Genomic DNA, 18,427 nt, shown 5'->3' with positions numbered 1-18,427 from the left:
TTAGGCACCATCATAGACCTATCTGTAGCTTATGTTCTTCCAAGTTGATACGATTTGATTCATTTGATACCTTTGGGCCAGGACCATCCCTGGTTGCATTTTGCCTGATGAGCCCAAGTGTCATGTTCTGGGAAAGGTGTCCCATCTGGTCTGTGTTTCTGGAATACTTGGTCTGCATCCTTCAGCTGCAGCACTTCACACATCGCATCTTAGTGTTCTGATTACATGTGCAGACCGAGTTCCTGGCGAGGGCCTTCTTCTGGTTTATAGACCGCCACCTTCTTGCGGTGTCCTCACGTGGCTGTCTGATGTCGCCTCCTCTTCCTAAAGGACACTAATTCCATCATAGGGACCCCGCCCTCACCTCCTGAAGGCCCCCTCTCCAAAAACCATCACCGTTGGGATTAGGGTTTTCACCATCAATTTAAGGGGGACACAAACATTAATTCCATAATACCAACAGTCCCTGAAAATCCACTTTATTTTTTCTTTTGGAGCCAAAAGTCAAGATTCATTTTAATTATCTTTATAAATTACATATTTCTACCACATCTTTATTGGATTCTATGTTAGGAACTGGGGCAAGATTGCTAAAAGTAGAAGTAGCAATGTATTAGGGGGGAAAGGGACTTAATATGAAATTGGAGCTACACTCGTGGGATTCCCCCTCTCCTTAAAACACAGCAGCTAAAGGGATAGAAGCTACTTTCCCCCGAAATATCTAAATATATAATGAGCATGCCAGAGACAGAGGGATTATTTGGCTCATGGGCCCAGAGGGCAAGGTATGTGGATTGGGATCTCTAGCCCGTAAATGGCTGTTGAGCATGATGGCCACGTGGGTTTGAACTACATTTCATTTTTATGTAATGGATTTGGAGATTCCGTTTCTGAAAACTCAGTATATAGCAGCTAAAACTTAAGGCTCATCAAAATTCCTTTGGTAGCTGCCAATTTTTATGGAACTCCCCTCACATTCCACTGACTGTCTCCCCTGTTGCAGAGGTGCCCTATAATCATTACCATTGTCACCTTTGTGGCTTGATTCAGTCATTACAGCTAATTGTTCATTTCCGAGACCCACTGTGAGCCATCTCTTCGGTGTGAAATCTTCCACGAGTTAGCAAGCATGCTTAAAAGTTCCCAAACTACATTTCTCAGAGTATTTTCTTAGCACACCAAAGGCAGTTAAGACTCGCTGGGTTATGTGAAGATTATTTAGAAGGAGTTAAAAGAAATTAGCCTTCCTTAGCATGCTGAATACAACGCTGGCGCTTTACTTGATACAAAAGAAAATTAAGAGCAAGCTTTACTGTCTAATAAGAAAATGCACAGAACAAAGAGAGTTAGTGGTAATGCCAGGAGAAAGTTGTTCCTTGTTCCATTTGTTTGTTTGGGTTGTTGTTTGTTTTTTTTTTTTCCTAGAGGAAAGAATCTTGAAGAAAATAAGAGTATTAGGAGGCATGAGATGTGCTGAAAGCAGTCCACGAAGCTGTGGATGGGGGTCAAGACATTTCATTCAGTAACTAAGCCCTGGAAAAGATCAGAGAGAAGTTCCAGAAGTGCAGTAGGGGCAGAAAAGCCAGGTGGCAGTGGGTCCCTCACCGCACCTTCTCTATTGATGTTCCCCAACATTCTGTCCTGGGCGCTCTCCTCGTGCGGCCTGCTCCAGCAGTGCTCCTGTTCGTTTCCTTCCACTGCTGTTTTGTCCTGATGATTTTCAAACAAGTATCTGTAACCTCAGTTTTCTGCTGGCCTTCCAGGTGTTTCCTATTGCCTACTAAATCTCTCACGCTTCCACACTGACCTACCCTATAGCATCCCTTTGAGAATCAATTCTCTGTAGCACTGCACACTGGAATGTAGGCTCCCTGAGACCGGAGACCAGGGTTATTTTTTTCCCTGTTATATTCCCAGTTCTTGGCAAGGCCTCACATAGAGCACATGCTCAGCAAATACTTGTAGAATTAATCAGTGATTAAGATTTCAAAATGAAACCCATGGTATTCTCCCAGAAAACCCTGAATCTTCTCTATTCTCCATTTCAGCTTGTGGCAGGACCACTAGCCTCATCCACCTGTCAGTCAACCAGAAAACTGACATGCACAGTGGTTTCCTCTTTCTGCTTCACCCTCCACATCCTGTCACGCCTTCCTTTCATTTTCTCCTCAGTGTCATTCGTTCATTGCCAGATACTTATCAAAGGCTGTAGGATAGGCTAGTAAAAGGCGGGGGGGACACTGCACTGACCCCTGCCTTCAGGTCCCCCTGACATTCCTGCTGCCTCTCACCCTCCTCTCCGCCGCCGCCCCACCCAGTCTCAGACATTCTTGACTCCCTCCCTGCCCACCCACCCCACCCCCACCTCTCCACTGGCCCCTTGAGCTAGCACCATTCCATTTCCTCACCCAGCCCAGTATAGTCAACACAACCAATATTTGAAGACCACACAGGACTTCACATTACCTACAGAATAAAATTCCAGCATTCTAGCATGATGGAGTGGAGTAGGTTTCTCTTGCTGCTGTAACAAATTACCTGAAACTGGCTTAACACGAATGTATTGTGTTATATCTCTGTACGTCAGAAGTCTGACATGAGAGTCACTGAGTCAAATCAAAGTGTTGGCAGGGCTGTGTTCCTTTCTGGAGGCTCTGCATAGGAAAAGGCTTTCCTTGTCTTTTGCAGCTCCTACATGCTGCCCACATTCCTCAGCTTGCAGCCTCTTTCATGTTACAGAAGTGAGTTGAGGACTCCTCACGGGGCATCACTTTAAGTGTTCCACTTGCCAGTTCCACTTGTAAGGACCCCTGTGATTCCACTGGACACCCCTCCCCCTGATAATCTAGTTTCATCTCCCCATCTTAAGGCCAGCTGATTTGGAGTGTTAATTCCATATGCAATCATAACTCTACTTTGCCATGTCATATTCACAGGTCCCAGCAAGTAGGGTGTGAATGTCCTTGGGGGGACCGTTACTGTGCCTACCATGTACAGTCTCCATTTCCTCTCACAATTTGGCACTAACTTACCTTTTTAACCTCATTTTCAAGCACTTTGTCCAACTATCTAGCATGCTTTGCCTCTGTGCTCTTTCCTGCGATGCTCTCCCCTTCCCGTGGCTCTCTACCCTTTCTTCCTAGCACCTGCCTATTTAGAGCCTACTTCACATTTACCACCCTTGTGATACCATCCATTTTCTCGTGTTCCCTTGTGTGTGCATGTAACATGCAGGACTCTAGCTAAATGAAGTCGGAAGCATACACTAATGGAGACCCTCTTGCTTGCACACCAGAGAAAATTTTGAATGAGCTTACCTATCACCATGTACGGCTGAGAACAAGGTTAGAGCAGGAGAATAGTGTCTGTAGCAGACCCAAATAAATCAATCAAGACTCTTTCCTCAGCACCTTCTGTGCCAAGTGGGCCTCCTTCTTGCCTCTCAGTGGCCTTCTCTGTGAGAATGGGGAGAAATGGGAGTGGGAAGAGGGAATGTCCCGAGTTTATATTTCACTCTACCTGGCAACATCAAAGGATTGGGCCATGTGTCCAAGCTTTGACCAACCATATGATGAGGGAAGTGGCCATTATGGTCGACTAAACCTGGGTCTTATATGTACCCCTTCCACTCCGGAGCTTTTGGGGGGTGCTGGGATCATGATTGGTGGTTGAAAATTGTGGAAGAGTAACTCCCCCAGAGGGTGGGGGTCAGCAGGGCAGGGTGCTGGGCAGATAGCTGAGGCAAAATGAAGGAAGCACTAAAACAAAGAAACAAAGTGTTCTAGGAGCACCACAGAAAGAGCACATTGGGAAGCATAGGATGCCATGCACAGGACCAGATGATCTTTGGGATTCTTTGATGTTTCAAGAAGGCAATATATGGTAAAATGTTTAAAGCCATGATACAGAGGAGTGACATGATCCAGCTATTTAGAATGAGAACGCTGATGCCCAGGGAGAGGGGCAATGGATCCATTCTTAAATAATGACTAGTTCATAAAGACCTACTACATAGTATTAAGGAATGCTAAGAAAGGGATAGATCCAGGACTGTCCACAATGGTGCATAATTGTAGGGAGTGGGATTTAGAGTCTCCACCCCAGGTGACTGGGAAGACAGTATAACCAGATAAAAGGGGAAGCCAAGAGAAGGGATAGACTTGGCCAGGTTGTCAGTTTTAGCTTGAGAAACATTAAATTTGAGATGTGGTCAGGAAACCCATAAGATATTTCATAGGCAGTTAGAAATCCAGAGAAGAAACCAGGATTAAATAGTTCTATTTGGAAGTAGAAAAGAAATAGTAGTTTAAGTCTTTCCCAAAATGTGGGATACATATACTTGTTCAAGAGATGAATTTAAGGGCAGCCTGAGTGGCCCAGTGGTTTGGCGCTGCCTTCAGCCTGGCGCGTGATTCTGGAGACCCGGGATCAGGTCCCATGTCAGCCTCTCTGCATGGAGCCTGCTTCTCGCTCTGCCTGCGTATTTGCCTCTCTCTGTCTCTCTTTGTGTCTCTCATGAATAAATAAAATCTTAAAAAAAAAAAAAAAAGAATATAGGTAACACATGGACCCTGAACTGAGTAACATTGAAGCAAGTCATAGTTCTCTTTACTGTCAGGAGAAGCACTTAGTTTGCTTTTAGGGTCCTGATGGGCCCTCTGGTGTATGCTGCTCCACTACTTGCCCAGGCATCAGGCTCCGCTTCCTGTAGGCAACAGTTTCACATCACACTGTTGTCCATTGATGGTAATGACAGTTTACTTTTAAAATAAACATATTAAACAAAGTCTTTTGGAAATTACATAATAGTACAGGTGGCACATATACATCACAGAAATAGTGATGGTGGGATGCAAAGTGACTGAAGTTTAGGGAACATCTACACAAGCCAAAGTGGGTGAGATTGTGCAAGCAGAGCATAGAGCCAGAAAGACAAGATCAGGACTTTGGGGAATGTCATCTACAGGCAAGAGATAGAGAAACCCCAGGAAAAGAGGATGGTCAGAGGTAGAACCTAGTTCTTAGGGGAGAAAAAGCCAAAGGAAGTGTGCATTTCAAGATGTTGTCAAATGCTTGAGTTGATTGAGATTTAGAACCAGGAGAAGTTGTTAGACTTACTAAATCTGCAGACTTTTGGAAGTTTCAGAGGAGTTGTAATATGCAACTTCCAAGGGCTAAAGAATAAACGGGGTGACAGGGTGATGAGGAAGTAGAAGGAAGAATGTGTCTGTCTACTCAGAGATGAAAGTGGAAGAGGGTTGGGACAGCACCTTGAAGACAGAAGCAAGCCTGAGGATGAGTGTGTTTATAGACCAAGACGGAGCAGCCAATAGAGAAGCGAGGGAAGGAGGAAAGGAGGAGGCAGTGTTCTAAGCATTTACAGAGTAGAAACTACAGGATGGCCATAAAGGCTGGGAACATGGCAAATATATGCGTATGATTGTGGTTCCATATGTTCTCATTGAGGCGGTTTAATGATCTGTACAATCATTACAAGTACATACGGCACACGAATGCATTTCCATCAATCCCCAACATGCATCTGTGAGGATTGTCTGAGATTTCCAGACCAAACCCACACCCTCGGCGTGCTCCGTAAGTAATCAGGGGAAGTCAAACTTAAAAAAAAAGTTTCCAGACTTTCCGAGTTCCAAAAGAAAATGAGATACAGGGATCAAGGAGGTAGAACTACCGGTGGTCACATCCAAGTCTTAAATTCAAAGATTCTGTTTTCTGGGGGCACCTGGCTGGCTCGTTCTGTAAAGATGCGACTCTTGATCTTGGGGTCATGAGTTCGAGCCCCACATTGGGTGCAGAGGTTACTTAAAATCTTTTAAAAAATCCCAAAGACTCTGTTTTCTGTGACCCCACCCCCACCAACATGTGGTGGAGGCATCAGAACTCAGAAGCTCTGCAGTCTAGCACTGAGAGCAGTACCAACTAGTGGCACATGTGCAGCAGGTCAAGTGGTACAGAACCCTAGGGGTTTGCACAGAACTTGAAGAACTGTAGAAGGTAATCCTTGTTTTTGTCATCTGTAGGGCATGTTTTGGCCACAGCAACATGTTTCAAGTTTGCCCTTCTTAACTACTACACTCCCAGGGGCAGGTTACCAAAAACAAGGACTCAAAAACTTTTTTATATCTTCTATCAAAATCTTAATGTAAGAGCATCAGTAGGCAAAGTACTTCTTGCAGTTCAATCTGTACATTACAAAATGTCTCTAGGTGGACTCTTTGACAAGAGGCAGGTACTGCTGGCAAATGGCCACGGTAACGAAGAGCAAGAATTGAAGGATAAATTCTCACCATGTACCTACTTTAGACCTTTCAAATTTTGAAGTGTGCTGTTACTTATTTCTTAAACTTAAGTGTAAATACAAGATATTTCCTAAGGTTTTTCTAACGCAGGTCATGAATGAAAAACTTCAGCACTGTATGGAGCTGACAGATCTAATGCGGAATCACCTGACTGAGAAGAGGGCGCTCCGCCTGGAGTGGATGATTGTCATCCTCATCACCATCGAGGTAAATAGCTTTTTAAAATGAAAGTAAGAGCACCTGGCTGGCTCAGTGGAGCGTGCAACTCTTATCTCAGGGTTCTGAGTTCAAGCCTCAAATTGGGTGTAGAGATGACTTAAACATTAAAAATCTAAAAAAAAAAAAAAAGTTTTTTGACATAGAAAATGACAGTGGAAAAGAGCTTGGCTTTGTTCTGATTACTAAGTATATTTGGAAGTGAGGTTAAGTTTCAAGTGACTGTGGTAATATTGCAAACGCATGAAGTGTGATTTTGGGAGAAGTTCCATTTTTAAAGACAGCATTTAGAGAAAGTTCTAGCTGCATATTTTTCATGTACGACCCAGCAGCAAGTATCTTTGCCTCAGATCTGCAGCTTGCCGTATGGGAAAGACTTTAGGAGCATTTTTCATTAATCACAATTTTGGAAAAGTCATTTTTAGTTTTTACCAGTGGCTTGCTGTGAAATTTAATAAATCTCACTTTTTACCATCCTAAGGTAATGTTTGAGCTGGGACGTGTATTTTTCTGATCAAGTGATAACCAGAGAAGAGTTAACAGTACAAGAGATATTCAAGTTCTACAATCAAAAATAAATGCTCACTGTTGGGGAAATCTCTTAATAGGTATTTAATTTTTTTAAATCAAGAAGTTATGATGATCTTTTTCAGCTCCTAAATGTATTGCTGCTTGAATAAAAATTATGAAATATCTGGTGTTTGGGTCTTTAACACTGAGAATTTATTTTTTTTATTTTTATTTATTTATGATAGTCACAGAGAGAGAGAGAGAGAGAGAGAGAGGCAGAGACACAGGCAGAGGGAGAAGCAGGCTCCATGCACCGGGAGCCCGACGTGGGATTCGATCCCGGGTCTCCAGGATCGCGCCCTGGGCCAAAGGCAGGCGCTAAACCGCTGCGCCACCCAGGGATCCCTACACTGAGAATTTTAAAGAAGATATTTTAAAGAACTATAGAAAGCTTAGCACCTAGGATACGCAGGCAGATATTTATTAAAGCCAAAAGGCTTAGATTTTGGACACTACCTCTCACCTGTCTCCAAGAAATATCAATCCCAGCCTAGGAGAGCCAAATAGGAAACTCTGGACTGTTGAAATAAATACAGGACAGGTTTGTGATGACTAGAATGAATTTTATATACGTACTTTGGATGGCATAATTTCAGTATGGCTGCTCACTGGCACTTCTCCCTTTATTAATCAGGACTATCCATGCTTTTACTACCAACCTAGTCAAAATATTCTTCCCACACATTTTTTTTGTTTCACACATACTTTCGGGAAATGAAAAAATGCCAAGAACAAAGAACTTGACATTTATGTGCTTACCATCTTGAATTGAACATTTTTAAAAAGCAAAGTCCTTTTGGGGCACATGTGTGGCACAGTTGGTTAAGCTCCTAACTCTTGGTCTTGGCTCAGATATGATCTCAGGGTCATGAGATCCAGCCCCATCTTGGGCTTAAGACTCTCCCTCTTCCCCCTACGCTCTTAACATCTTTAAAATAAGTCTTTAAAAAGTAGATTCCTTTAAAAAAAAAAAAAAAAGGCAGATTCCTTATCTTCATTTTTATGCATAACCTCCACTTGCCTCACCATTAAATATTCTATTTTTTTTCATGCATTATAGTTGACCCTTGAATGGGGGGGGGGGGCAGGGGCTAGACATACTCACGCCCCACAGTTGAAAATCTCTATAACTTTACTCCACCAAAACTTAACTACCAGCCTATCAACTAATTGACTAAGTAAGAAGCCTTACTAAGTCAATTAACACATTTCTTGTATTTTTACTGTATTCTTACAATAAGGCAAGTTGGAGAAAGGTTGAGAAATGCATTTACATACTGTATGTACTGTGTTTATGGAAAAAAAATCCACCTGCATATAAATGGAACTGTGAAACTCAATAAAACCTGTTGTTCAAGGTTTATATCCATGAAAACAGTATTACTGTTCTAACTTGATACTTATTTTGCAACTTAATTGCTACACACTATTTCACAAAGAAAATATACATATACCTATACCCTTACCAGATTTACATACTTATTTGCTCTAATAGTGCAAAGGTAAACATCTTAGTACCATTTTCATTTTTAGCACAGTGCCAGAGTTTGATTAGCAGTCTGCTAAAACACCTATATCCTATATCGTAAGACTTCCCTAGGAACATGTGGGCATGCAGAGTTCAAGTAATGCATTCTAGATCTTTAAGTTCCACAGAAGCACTTTTATATAAAGCTGCTATGCCTGTATACACACCTGCAGCCAATGTATGAAGCCTGAAGCCTGTTCTCCCCTTTCACATCTTCCCTTCTCACCCAATCTTCAATGTTAGTTTGGTCCACTATATTTAAAAACCTGTAAGTGTATTTAACCTATATCTAAAAATTTTGGGGAAGCCAACAGGAAGACAATTTGAAATAACTGGTCAACAAAGCTTTCTAATTTCATAGGAACCATATAAGCCCCCACCTATTAAGAGGGGCATTTCTAATAAAGTTTTACTCTAAGTATCATATGTACATTTGCTGTGTCAACTGTGTGTTAATTATAACAATTTTAACAACAAAATATGAACATCTGGTGTCTTATGGTCATTGCAAAACCTAACATTTCAACTTATATACAAATATGCCACAAAAAACAAAAGGATCATCAATAAGACCTTCAAGCAAAAATTTATTAGGTAAACATTTTGTGGGAGGAATTAACAGTTTTTCAAGAAGAAAAAAGGAACAGTTAAGTATGAATTGTTTACTTATGTTTATTAAAGCAATCATGGCAGACACTCATTATGGTATTACATTCCACTAGATACATTAATGACAAATACCTTTATTTTTAAATACCAATACTTAACGATTCATCAGAAACTGCATCTTTTTCAATTCCTTAAATTTATGAAAAAGCTTCAACTTAAAAAAAAAAAAAAAACCTCTTTCCTAGAACTTGATTTTATTTATTGGAAAGAAGGAGAACAAAAGCAGGGGGGAGTGACAGGAGAGGGAGAAGCAGACCCCTGCTGAGCAGGGAGCCCAATACAGGGCTTGAACCCAGCACCCTGGGATCATGATGTGAGCTAAAGGCACCCAGGTGCCCCAGTTGTTTTATTTTTTCTTTTAATTATTTTAGGTGTAACAGAAGAAAATTTTTCATGATCACAACTTCTTTAACAACAAAATGAGAAATCCTACCAGAAGACTAAGGAAAGCCTAAAGTATCTTCATCTTGGTGAAGCACTCAAAGTGGTATCAAATTTCTATCACTCATGAGAGGAGTGACTAAGACCAACCTAGATGTGCATTCCTCACCACCACCTACTAGCTCTATCACCTTGGGCAAATCACTGAACCTCTCTGGGTCTAAGTCTCTTCATCTGTAAAATGGTTTTAACAGTACCACGACCTCAGAGAGCTGCTGTGAGGATTAATGGAATTAACACATGTGAAGCTACCAGTTTACTGTTATTACAAACCATCTGAGTATAAAATCTATTGGATTCTGAAATAAAACAAGTTGACTATTCAGTGCATGCCCCAAAAGGCTTTTAAACTCTACATATTTTGTATGTACCAGGCAGCTGCCAATAGGCATTCTGGGGTTGCCGCCTTCAGATAATCACAGCAGTCAGAAACAGGAATATTTTTACATATAAAATTAATATACTGCTTCTACTCTCAGAAACATTTTTTACAAAACTTAATCATATTCACCTATTTTTAATTCCAAAGTGTGGTGCTCAGACCAATTCCCCAGCAAACATTTAGGTGCCCCTGATTTATATTCCTGTGTTTTGCAATCAGGATTTCTGAGGCTGCAACTAAGGAATATTTTTACAACTCTCCAAGAGATTCCCATACTCCCTATACTGAGAAGCAAAGATACAGATTTTTCAGTAATTCATTAGCACCTTCTTGTTCCATTTAATGTACTAAGTACTGAATCTCCTCAGGTAATTCCTTTTCTTTCCCTACCCCAATCTCCTCATGCTCTCCTCTCCCTGCCTTTACAAACTTTATGTGTGGGGCCCTTGCTGTGAGGTGATGAAGATGAGTAGAGGAAGCTTTTCCAAATACTTCCAATCCAAGCCTATTAACTTTCAATTTTCCACTGATTATGAATTGCCATTTTTAAAAGAAGTTTTAAGGTCACTATTCCAAATTCCCTTTCCTCATGGGACCTTTCCTCAGGGGTTTAAGGGAACAGGATTTTTTAAAGGCCACATTTTTTTCACTCCTTCTGCACAATTTGAAACATAGATTTAAATGTTATCTTTAAAAAACAAAATGTTTCAGAGCACCAGGGTGGCTCAGTCGGTTAGATGTTCAACTCTTGGTTTCTGCTCAGGTTCTAACCTCATGAGTAATGGGATAGAGCCCTGGCGTCAGGCTCCATGCTCAGCGGGAGTCTACTTGGATATTCTCTCCCTTTGCCCTTTTCCTGTGCCGTGCCTGTGTGCTCTTTCCAAATAAATAAATCTTTTAAAAATTTTAAAAATAAAAAACAAAATGTTTCAACATGTCCTAGCCTGTTATGATAGAATAGGCTGGAAAGCACACAATTGTAAAACCTAGTCACAGAGACACTCCTTTTTTTCATGTAATACAACAAATAACTTACTCAAGTTAAGATGTGCTACTCTACGCTCCAAAATATAGTTGGCAGAGATCATGAAAAGGGCTCCTACTTTCATGAAGCTTACATTTAAATGAAAGTTGTAGGACAAGTAAACAACTAATCTGCTTAAAGATAGCAGATGTTCCACAAAGAAATCTCTGAAAAAATCAGGAAAGGTGAACACAACAGTTAAACTAAAGAACCTAAAATTTACGTGCAATTTAGACAGCACTAGAACTGAAAAGAAGCCCAAAACAGGAGAGATCCTGGTTAAGTATGAATTTGACTTTCAAATCTATTTTTTTAAGACTTATTTATTTATTCATGAGAGAGAGAGAGAGAGGCAGAGACACAGGCAGAGGGAGAAGCAGGCTCCATGAAGGGAGCCCAATGGGGGACTCGATCTCGGGTCTCCAGGATCACACCCTGTGCCGAAAGCGGCGTTAAACCACTGAGCCACCTGGGCTGCCCCTAATCTAGCTTCAATACACAAGTCTTAAAAACCTGCTTACAAGAATTTAATATTGCTAATATAGAAATATGTAACTTGACTACTTCTTGAACTCATCACACAAAAACTTACAGAGGGCAACAAACCAACAAAAAAATGAAGTAATTCCAGTCAAATCTAAGCCACCAAACACTAGTCTTTAAAATCAGAGTATTGATCTTAATCTAAAAAGTCTCATGTGGTTTAGGTTCTGGTTACCTTAGAGATTTTGACTCTAAGCACTCTGATGGCAAGTATGATTAGTTTGAATACTTGTCCTGTGGTTCACTAATGAAATCTGATAAACTGGAATCCTCAAATTTTATATGGTTCTTTCAGATCCTGGATTTCCTGGCGCTGAGAGGTTTCCTGCAGCAGCCAGACTTCCAGTGGTAGGCTAGGGAAGGCCTGAGCAAAGCAGCCAGCTGATTATCCTAGCTTCAGACCACATTTTAGAAATTAATGTTTAGACAAAAAACTTTTTCACAGGAGGACTCTCCTGCCACTCGCAGATCTTTAATATGGATAAACTACTAAAAATAGGAATCTAGGGGATCCCTGGGTGGCTCAGCGGTTTAGCGCTGCCTTCAGCCCTGGGCATGATCCTGGAGTCCCAGGATCGAGTCCCACATTCAGACTCCCTGAATGAAGCCTGCTTCTCCCTCTGCTTATATCTCTCTGCCTCTCTCTCTCGCTGTGTCTCTCATAAATAAATAAAATCTTTTAATAAATAATAAAAATGGGAATCTTCCCCACCAGTGATCAATCACTTTCATAAAGAAAAACAGGTGGGTATCATACACAGACACAGTTACCAGGGGAAGTAGTGTTTCCCTGTAAATTTCGTCACTGATTTCACTTTCAAACATAAAAATCCCAAGTCAAACACAATTCTATGAACAAAAATTCAGATGCAGATTTCTAAGAAAGATTTCTAAATTAAAATAAATGTCTTAAAAATCAGTTGTGACTACTGAGATTTATGTTACAATTTGGAGTCCTTCACCCAATTTGGCTGAGGAAAGAAGCCAAGGCTACATATTACACAACTCCATTTATAAAACATGCTAAAAGAGACAAAAATGATGATGGAGAACAAATCAGTGGCTGTCGGGGATATCAAGTGGGAGGAGGTTAAGTATACAAAAAGACAGCATGGGCGAGTTTTTTGAAAGTGGTAGAAGTGATATGTATTCTAACTGATGGTAGTTACACAAATATTTATCTATGTTACTTCATAGAACTATACACCAAAAGAAAAAAATTTCACTGTATAATTTTAAAAATTTCTTTAATCAGTGATTACTTCAAAAATACCTTAATGACCTTATCATGTACTGAGGTACTGTGCTAAGCCCCCTTACATACATTCTTATTTTATAGGCACACAAACCTGAGAGGTAAATATTATCCCTATTTGAGTAAAAACAAAAACAAAAACAAAACACTGAGGCTCAGAAGTGAACATGCCCAAAAGCCAAACTACTTAAGGTTACAGAGCAGGATTCCAACCTAGATTTGACTGCAAAGCCTATATTCTTCATCAATGTAAATATCCTATACTCTCTCCCCTCTAGTCATAAATACCAACCACTCTGTCTCCTCCATTGATGTCAGAAAGCTATTAAATTTATTCATTCTATTCCTAACTCAATACATTATAATAAAGTGAAAATATGCAGATGAGCAAAACATGATTCTACAGCAGCACAGTCCAAGAGAACTTTCTGCAACAATTGAAATGTTCTGTATCTGTGTTGTCCAATAGGTAGCCTATATCCACATGTGGCTAGTGTGACATTAATTTGCAAAGGCATGTGTGGCTAGTAGCTAAACTGCATTGGACAGCACACTTCTAGAGAAGTAACTTAAAAAGAACATGCATGAGAGAGAAAAAAGCAACTTATCAAAATATGGCAACTCAACAATAAAACAAAGGTAGATGTATAATAAAGGAGTAAAGGTGAGAAATGCACAACCACTTGGGGCACATGGGTGGCTTAGTTAAGCGTCCAACTCGATTTCAGCTCAGGTCATGATCTCAGGATCCTCGGGCTCTGAGCTCATCGTGGAGTCAGCTTGTCCCTAACCCTCTGTTCCTCCCCGCGCTTGCTCTCGCTCTCTCAAATAAATAAAATCTTAAGAAAGGAAAGAAGGAAATGCACAACCAAACAGGTCACAAAACTAAGTCTATTTTTCAAACATCTACTCACCCTTCAAGATTCAGTTTAAATACCAACTTCATTTATACTACCACTACACTTCAAATATGTGTATATAAAGAACTGTATATAAAGCATATGACTGTGTTTTCCGCCACTGGACTGTGAATATCTTAAGGACAGATATTAACATATATATCACCAGCACCTCCCACCTGTATCCAAAGGCTTTGTACAATAAACATTTTCTCATTCAGTTCTAGTGGGAAAAATTATCTTGTTAGGTCCTTCAACTACAAATTCAATTCTGCAAGCATTTGAGTACCAGCAATATATAGGAAAGAGAAGTCCCTGTAAAAAATTTACAGTGGGGATGGGAGTTACAAGACACAGGTAAACAAGAGCAATCACGTAAGTATAATGCACATAAGCATGTGCTTCATGGCTGAACAGCAACTGTCAGGTGTCCTGATGGTAAGAGAAACTGGAAAGCAGTTTAAGAACAAAGCAGCTATTGTCAATTCTGCAACAGCAGAGGTGTAAGAAAATTTACTGTATCCCCAACCTATTACTCAGGAAAGTCTACTGGATTTAAAAGAAAAAAGTTAAGGAAGGCCTTCAAAATTTATTCTGGCTCTACTCACATTATCCATGTATATCAGGGTCCCATCCTACTCCTTTATACCACAAAGAAAAAACCGGTCTTAGAACAAATCTTACTAGATCCAAAGTTTCCATGACTGTCTCACAGCAGAGGGTGGTATCCATTTCTTTCATACTCAAACCCTGATTATCTTTGTTATAATACCTTCTTTTAGGTCCTAGAAATGTGCTATCTGGAATAGTTACAGAGTACAGTCTCCAGGTTGGTATATATGCAGCATCTGGAGCTAACAGTAAGTAAAGTCCTTCAGAGCAGCCCAGGTGGCTCAGCGGTTTAACGCCGCCTTCAGCCCAGGGCATGATCCTGGAGTCCCGGGATCAAGTCCCACATCAGGCTCCCTGCATGGAGCCTGCTTCTTTCTCCCTCTGCCTCTTTCTCTCTCTGTGTCTCTCATGAATAAATAAGCAAAATATTTTTTAAAAATAAATTCATTCATTTAAATCCTTTAAATTCATAAGTATATTTTGTTTCCTCTAAAAATCAACGGGAAGGCGGTACTGCTATGAGGAGTCTGCAAATTCACAGACATCAGGTATTATCTGTAGGCCGAATAAATTGAAAGTATTACTATCATGTAGAAGTGTGCAAACCACGAGACTAGGAAACAACAGTTCTATACTATAACTTCTTTATATATTTAAAAATCACTAACAAGTTTTCTCATCTTAATCAGCACACACATCATTCATGACAAAAAAAAAAAAAAGACAGAAAAATCTGTTTAATGTTCCTACACTGAATGGCCATGCGCTGGCTAATTACTTAACTTCTTTGAGCCTCCCTTCTCAAATTTAAGATTGAGGGCGTGAGACTAAAAGCCCTCAGAGAAAAAAACTGACTTAATTAACTAAGATAATTACTTACAGATTGACTTCAACAAGGCTTCTGGTTCAATCCTAATTCACCCATAAACAGGAAAAACACAGAACTGTGGTAGTTATTAAAATATGTCATAAATTCTTTGATACTCCACCCTTCAAGATATGGAACTTAATTCCACTGTAGGCTGGACTTAAGTGACTTTCTTTCAACTAACAGCATGTGGCAGTGGTGTGGCTTCCTCCTTGCTCTAGCTTGTACTGAGGGAGACAAACTACCATGTTGTGAGGACACTCAAGCAGTCTGAGAACTAAGACCTGCCAATGCCAGCATTAACCTGCCAGAGATTAACCTGCTTCCAGCCACCTTGGAAGCAAATCCTCCAGCCCAGTCAACATTCTGACTGTAACCTCATGAAAGACCCTAACCCAGAACCACCACGCTATCCTAGTCCAGATTCCTGGCCCACAGAAACTGTATGAGATAAGCAAATGTTTATTATTTTAAGCCATGAAGTTTTGGGGTAATCTGTAATAGCAAGAAAACGAATCTACCAACCAGTGTTTTTCAAAGGGTAGACCTTGATTCATTTAAACCACCAATTTTTTTTTAAGTTAGAAAAAAATACATTCTATAACTCAGAATAACAAGTACTATTTTCGGGGATCCCTGGGTGGCTCAGTGGTTTAACGCCTGCCTTTGGCCCAGGGTGCGATTTTGGAGTCCCGGGATTGAGTCCCACATTGGGCTCCCGGCATGGAGCCTGCTTCTCCCTCCTCCTGTTTCTCTGCCTCTCTCCCTCTCTCTCTCCCTATGTCTATCATAAATCAATCAATCAATCAATACATAAATCTTTAAAAAAAAAAAAACAAGTACCATTTTCTGAAAACTGCTTAAATTTTATGCATGTGTACCAGGTAGCATTTAATAAAACGTACATCTTAGAATTATAACCAAAAAGATTTGAAACCCCAAAGCCAACACTAATGGGATTAAAACACAAAGTCCTCTAAAGTATATAGAATCCTTGAGGGAATATGGACTCAGTAACAACCACCTATAAAATATGATTTCTTACAAACTTTGTTTTTTTTTTTTTTTTTTTTTTTTTTTTTTTTTTTTGATTTCTTACAAACTTTGTAACCAAACCAATGATATATAAGACACTCAAAATAATATCTTTTCTTATATTTTAAACTTGATATAAAACACAGAGGGCATGGTAGACTTAAGCATGTAAAATCATGTCATTTTCCTAATTCAAGAGGTTACTCAGGAGGACATCCTTATAAAATTATGTAGTGAAAAAGCTGCTTTAGGATCTACCCACATCTATTACTTCCCCGATCACTTTTATCGGTTCAAGGAAACTCCATCTTCCACCTGAGCACAAATGCACAAATTTTTGCAAAAAAAGGAAAAAAAAAAAAAAGTAAGTACAATACTATTAAATTGCTTTCTGCCCACTGTCCAAGTCTCACTGGAATTATCCTCTTCAGAACACAAGCAAGTGCCTACTTTTCTAATTGTATTTCAGCAAAACATGCATCAAAACTTTCAGCAGCACATGACTGTAGCTTATTTATGCATAACTCAACATTTGATGAATCCACTTAGATTATTTGCTTACACTGTGATTTTCTTTGAAGGAAAATGTGTGAAACTATTTTTGAACTCCTAATTTACCAAATTTATTTTCAAAATACCAAAATAAGTCAGTACATAAGCACTAAAGAGATGATTTAATTTCTGATTTTTCTTATAACTGAACTCAGGGCATTTGTGGCTCTCCCACAACCAGACAGCCTTCCTTGTCCCAATGCTGAAATACACTACTAGTTCTTTACAAGGACTCTTTTCTCTCCAACCTTTATATATGTATCCACCTAAATATTCCACTTCAGCAAGTTGCAGAAAGCAGATATAATCTGTACGGCATTCCTTATAATGCTATTACTTAGCATACTTGGCAAAATTCAAGTAGGCATGCCTATGCCTTGAGAACACTGGCAGCAGAGCAGCCCCGTTCTAAAGTCAAGAGCAGCAGCTTCTGAAGAGAAGACTAGGATGCTCCTGACAGCACTTTCTCTAGGAATGTGATCCAGGGTTTCAGGAATAACCCTAGTTTATTTCTGTAAAACTATGTAAGAGTACAGTACTGAGAAACTATTCACTGGTCTTAAGAGAAAGTAGTTACTTTGAGACTCAAGGCCAGTTACTCTAGACACAATGGCTAAAACTAACCCAAAACTTTAGCATCAGTTTTGTCCACTTTTTTTTTTTTTTGTCCACTTTTTAGTTTCCCTCAAGTCAGTTCCCTCTCCATGTAGGCACTCCATCAGACCATAAACTTGAAAGTTCACAGTCAAGGTCTAAAAGAATTAAGAACCCAAAGATCTCCAACTATGACTGTGTACCAATCAGAATCACTTTAGTTTCCAAGTAAGATGAAACAGACTTCAACTGCAGAGCCAATCCAAGGAACCTGGCATGCCAGTCTGAAGGCCAACTTTGATGTGTTAGTGATAGTGCACTAGGAATACTTGTATCAGGGTCAGAATTTAGTTTTGCAGGCAGACATTTAACCACTCAAGTCATTTATCAAGCTGATCAAAGAATAAGAAAGTTCAAGGCAGGTATGTATGAAATCTATTATTCACTTTTGGACCACTAAAGTTACACAGCTGCTTATTTTGTCTTCAAAGAAGGAGGAATTAGTCATCGGTAGCCCTGGGTGTAACTGGATTACTAAATCAAACTCAGATTTTTAGGAGGGGACACTTCTGTATGTCAAAGTAACTGTCTTAAGATATTACGCTTACCTTAAATATTTTGGGAAATATGTGCCAGATCTCTTTGCTAAAGTCTGGCTCTGTAAACCAAAATGGGTTCAACATCAAATTAAGGAACTTCTAGCTGAATTGCATGCTTTAAAACCAAAGCGAATCCTGGAAACTGCTACCTCCATTTCCTTAACAATCAAGCCATATTCTTTTTAAATCTCCCCAAATCCTAACTGTGTAAAACACAGAAATCATTATATCCAGTCCTCAAAAATTGTACTTCCAAAGACAAAAATAAAACTCTACTAAAATGGCAACACAAAAATAAACTTTAAAATGTTAAAAATGAC

At 39.8% G+C, this 18,427-nt stretch overlaps 1 protein-coding gene across 4 annotated transcripts in view; it reads left to right on the top strand.

Annotated features, from left to right (window-relative positions):
• RMND1 (required for meiotic nuclear division 1 homolog) overlaps positions 1-7,229 on the top strand; it is a 44,575-nt gene extending 37,346 nt beyond the window's left edge. For all 4 annotated transcript variants that reach the window (XM_049116461.1, XM_025422555.3, XM_025422558.3 and 1 more), the window contains 2 exons: positions 6,411-6,527; positions 7,018-7,229. In XM_049116461.1, coding sequence (XP_048972418.1) covers positions 6,411-6,527; positions 7,018-7,050 — 150 coding nt within the window. In that variant the 3' untranslated portion in view covers positions 7,051-7,229. The remainder of the gene's footprint in view (positions 1-6,410; positions 6,528-7,017) is intronic.
• Positions 7,230-18,427: the final 11,198 nt, after the last annotated feature.

This window comes from Canis lupus, chromosome 1, assembly GCF_003254725.2.
Source record: "Canis lupus dingo isolate Sandy chromosome 1, ASM325472v2, whole genome shotgun sequence".
Classification (NCBI taxonomy): domain Eukaryota; kingdom Metazoa; phylum Chordata; class Mammalia; order Carnivora; family Canidae; genus Canis; species Canis lupus.
This window is presented reverse-complemented; position numbering and strand designations above follow the sequence as displayed.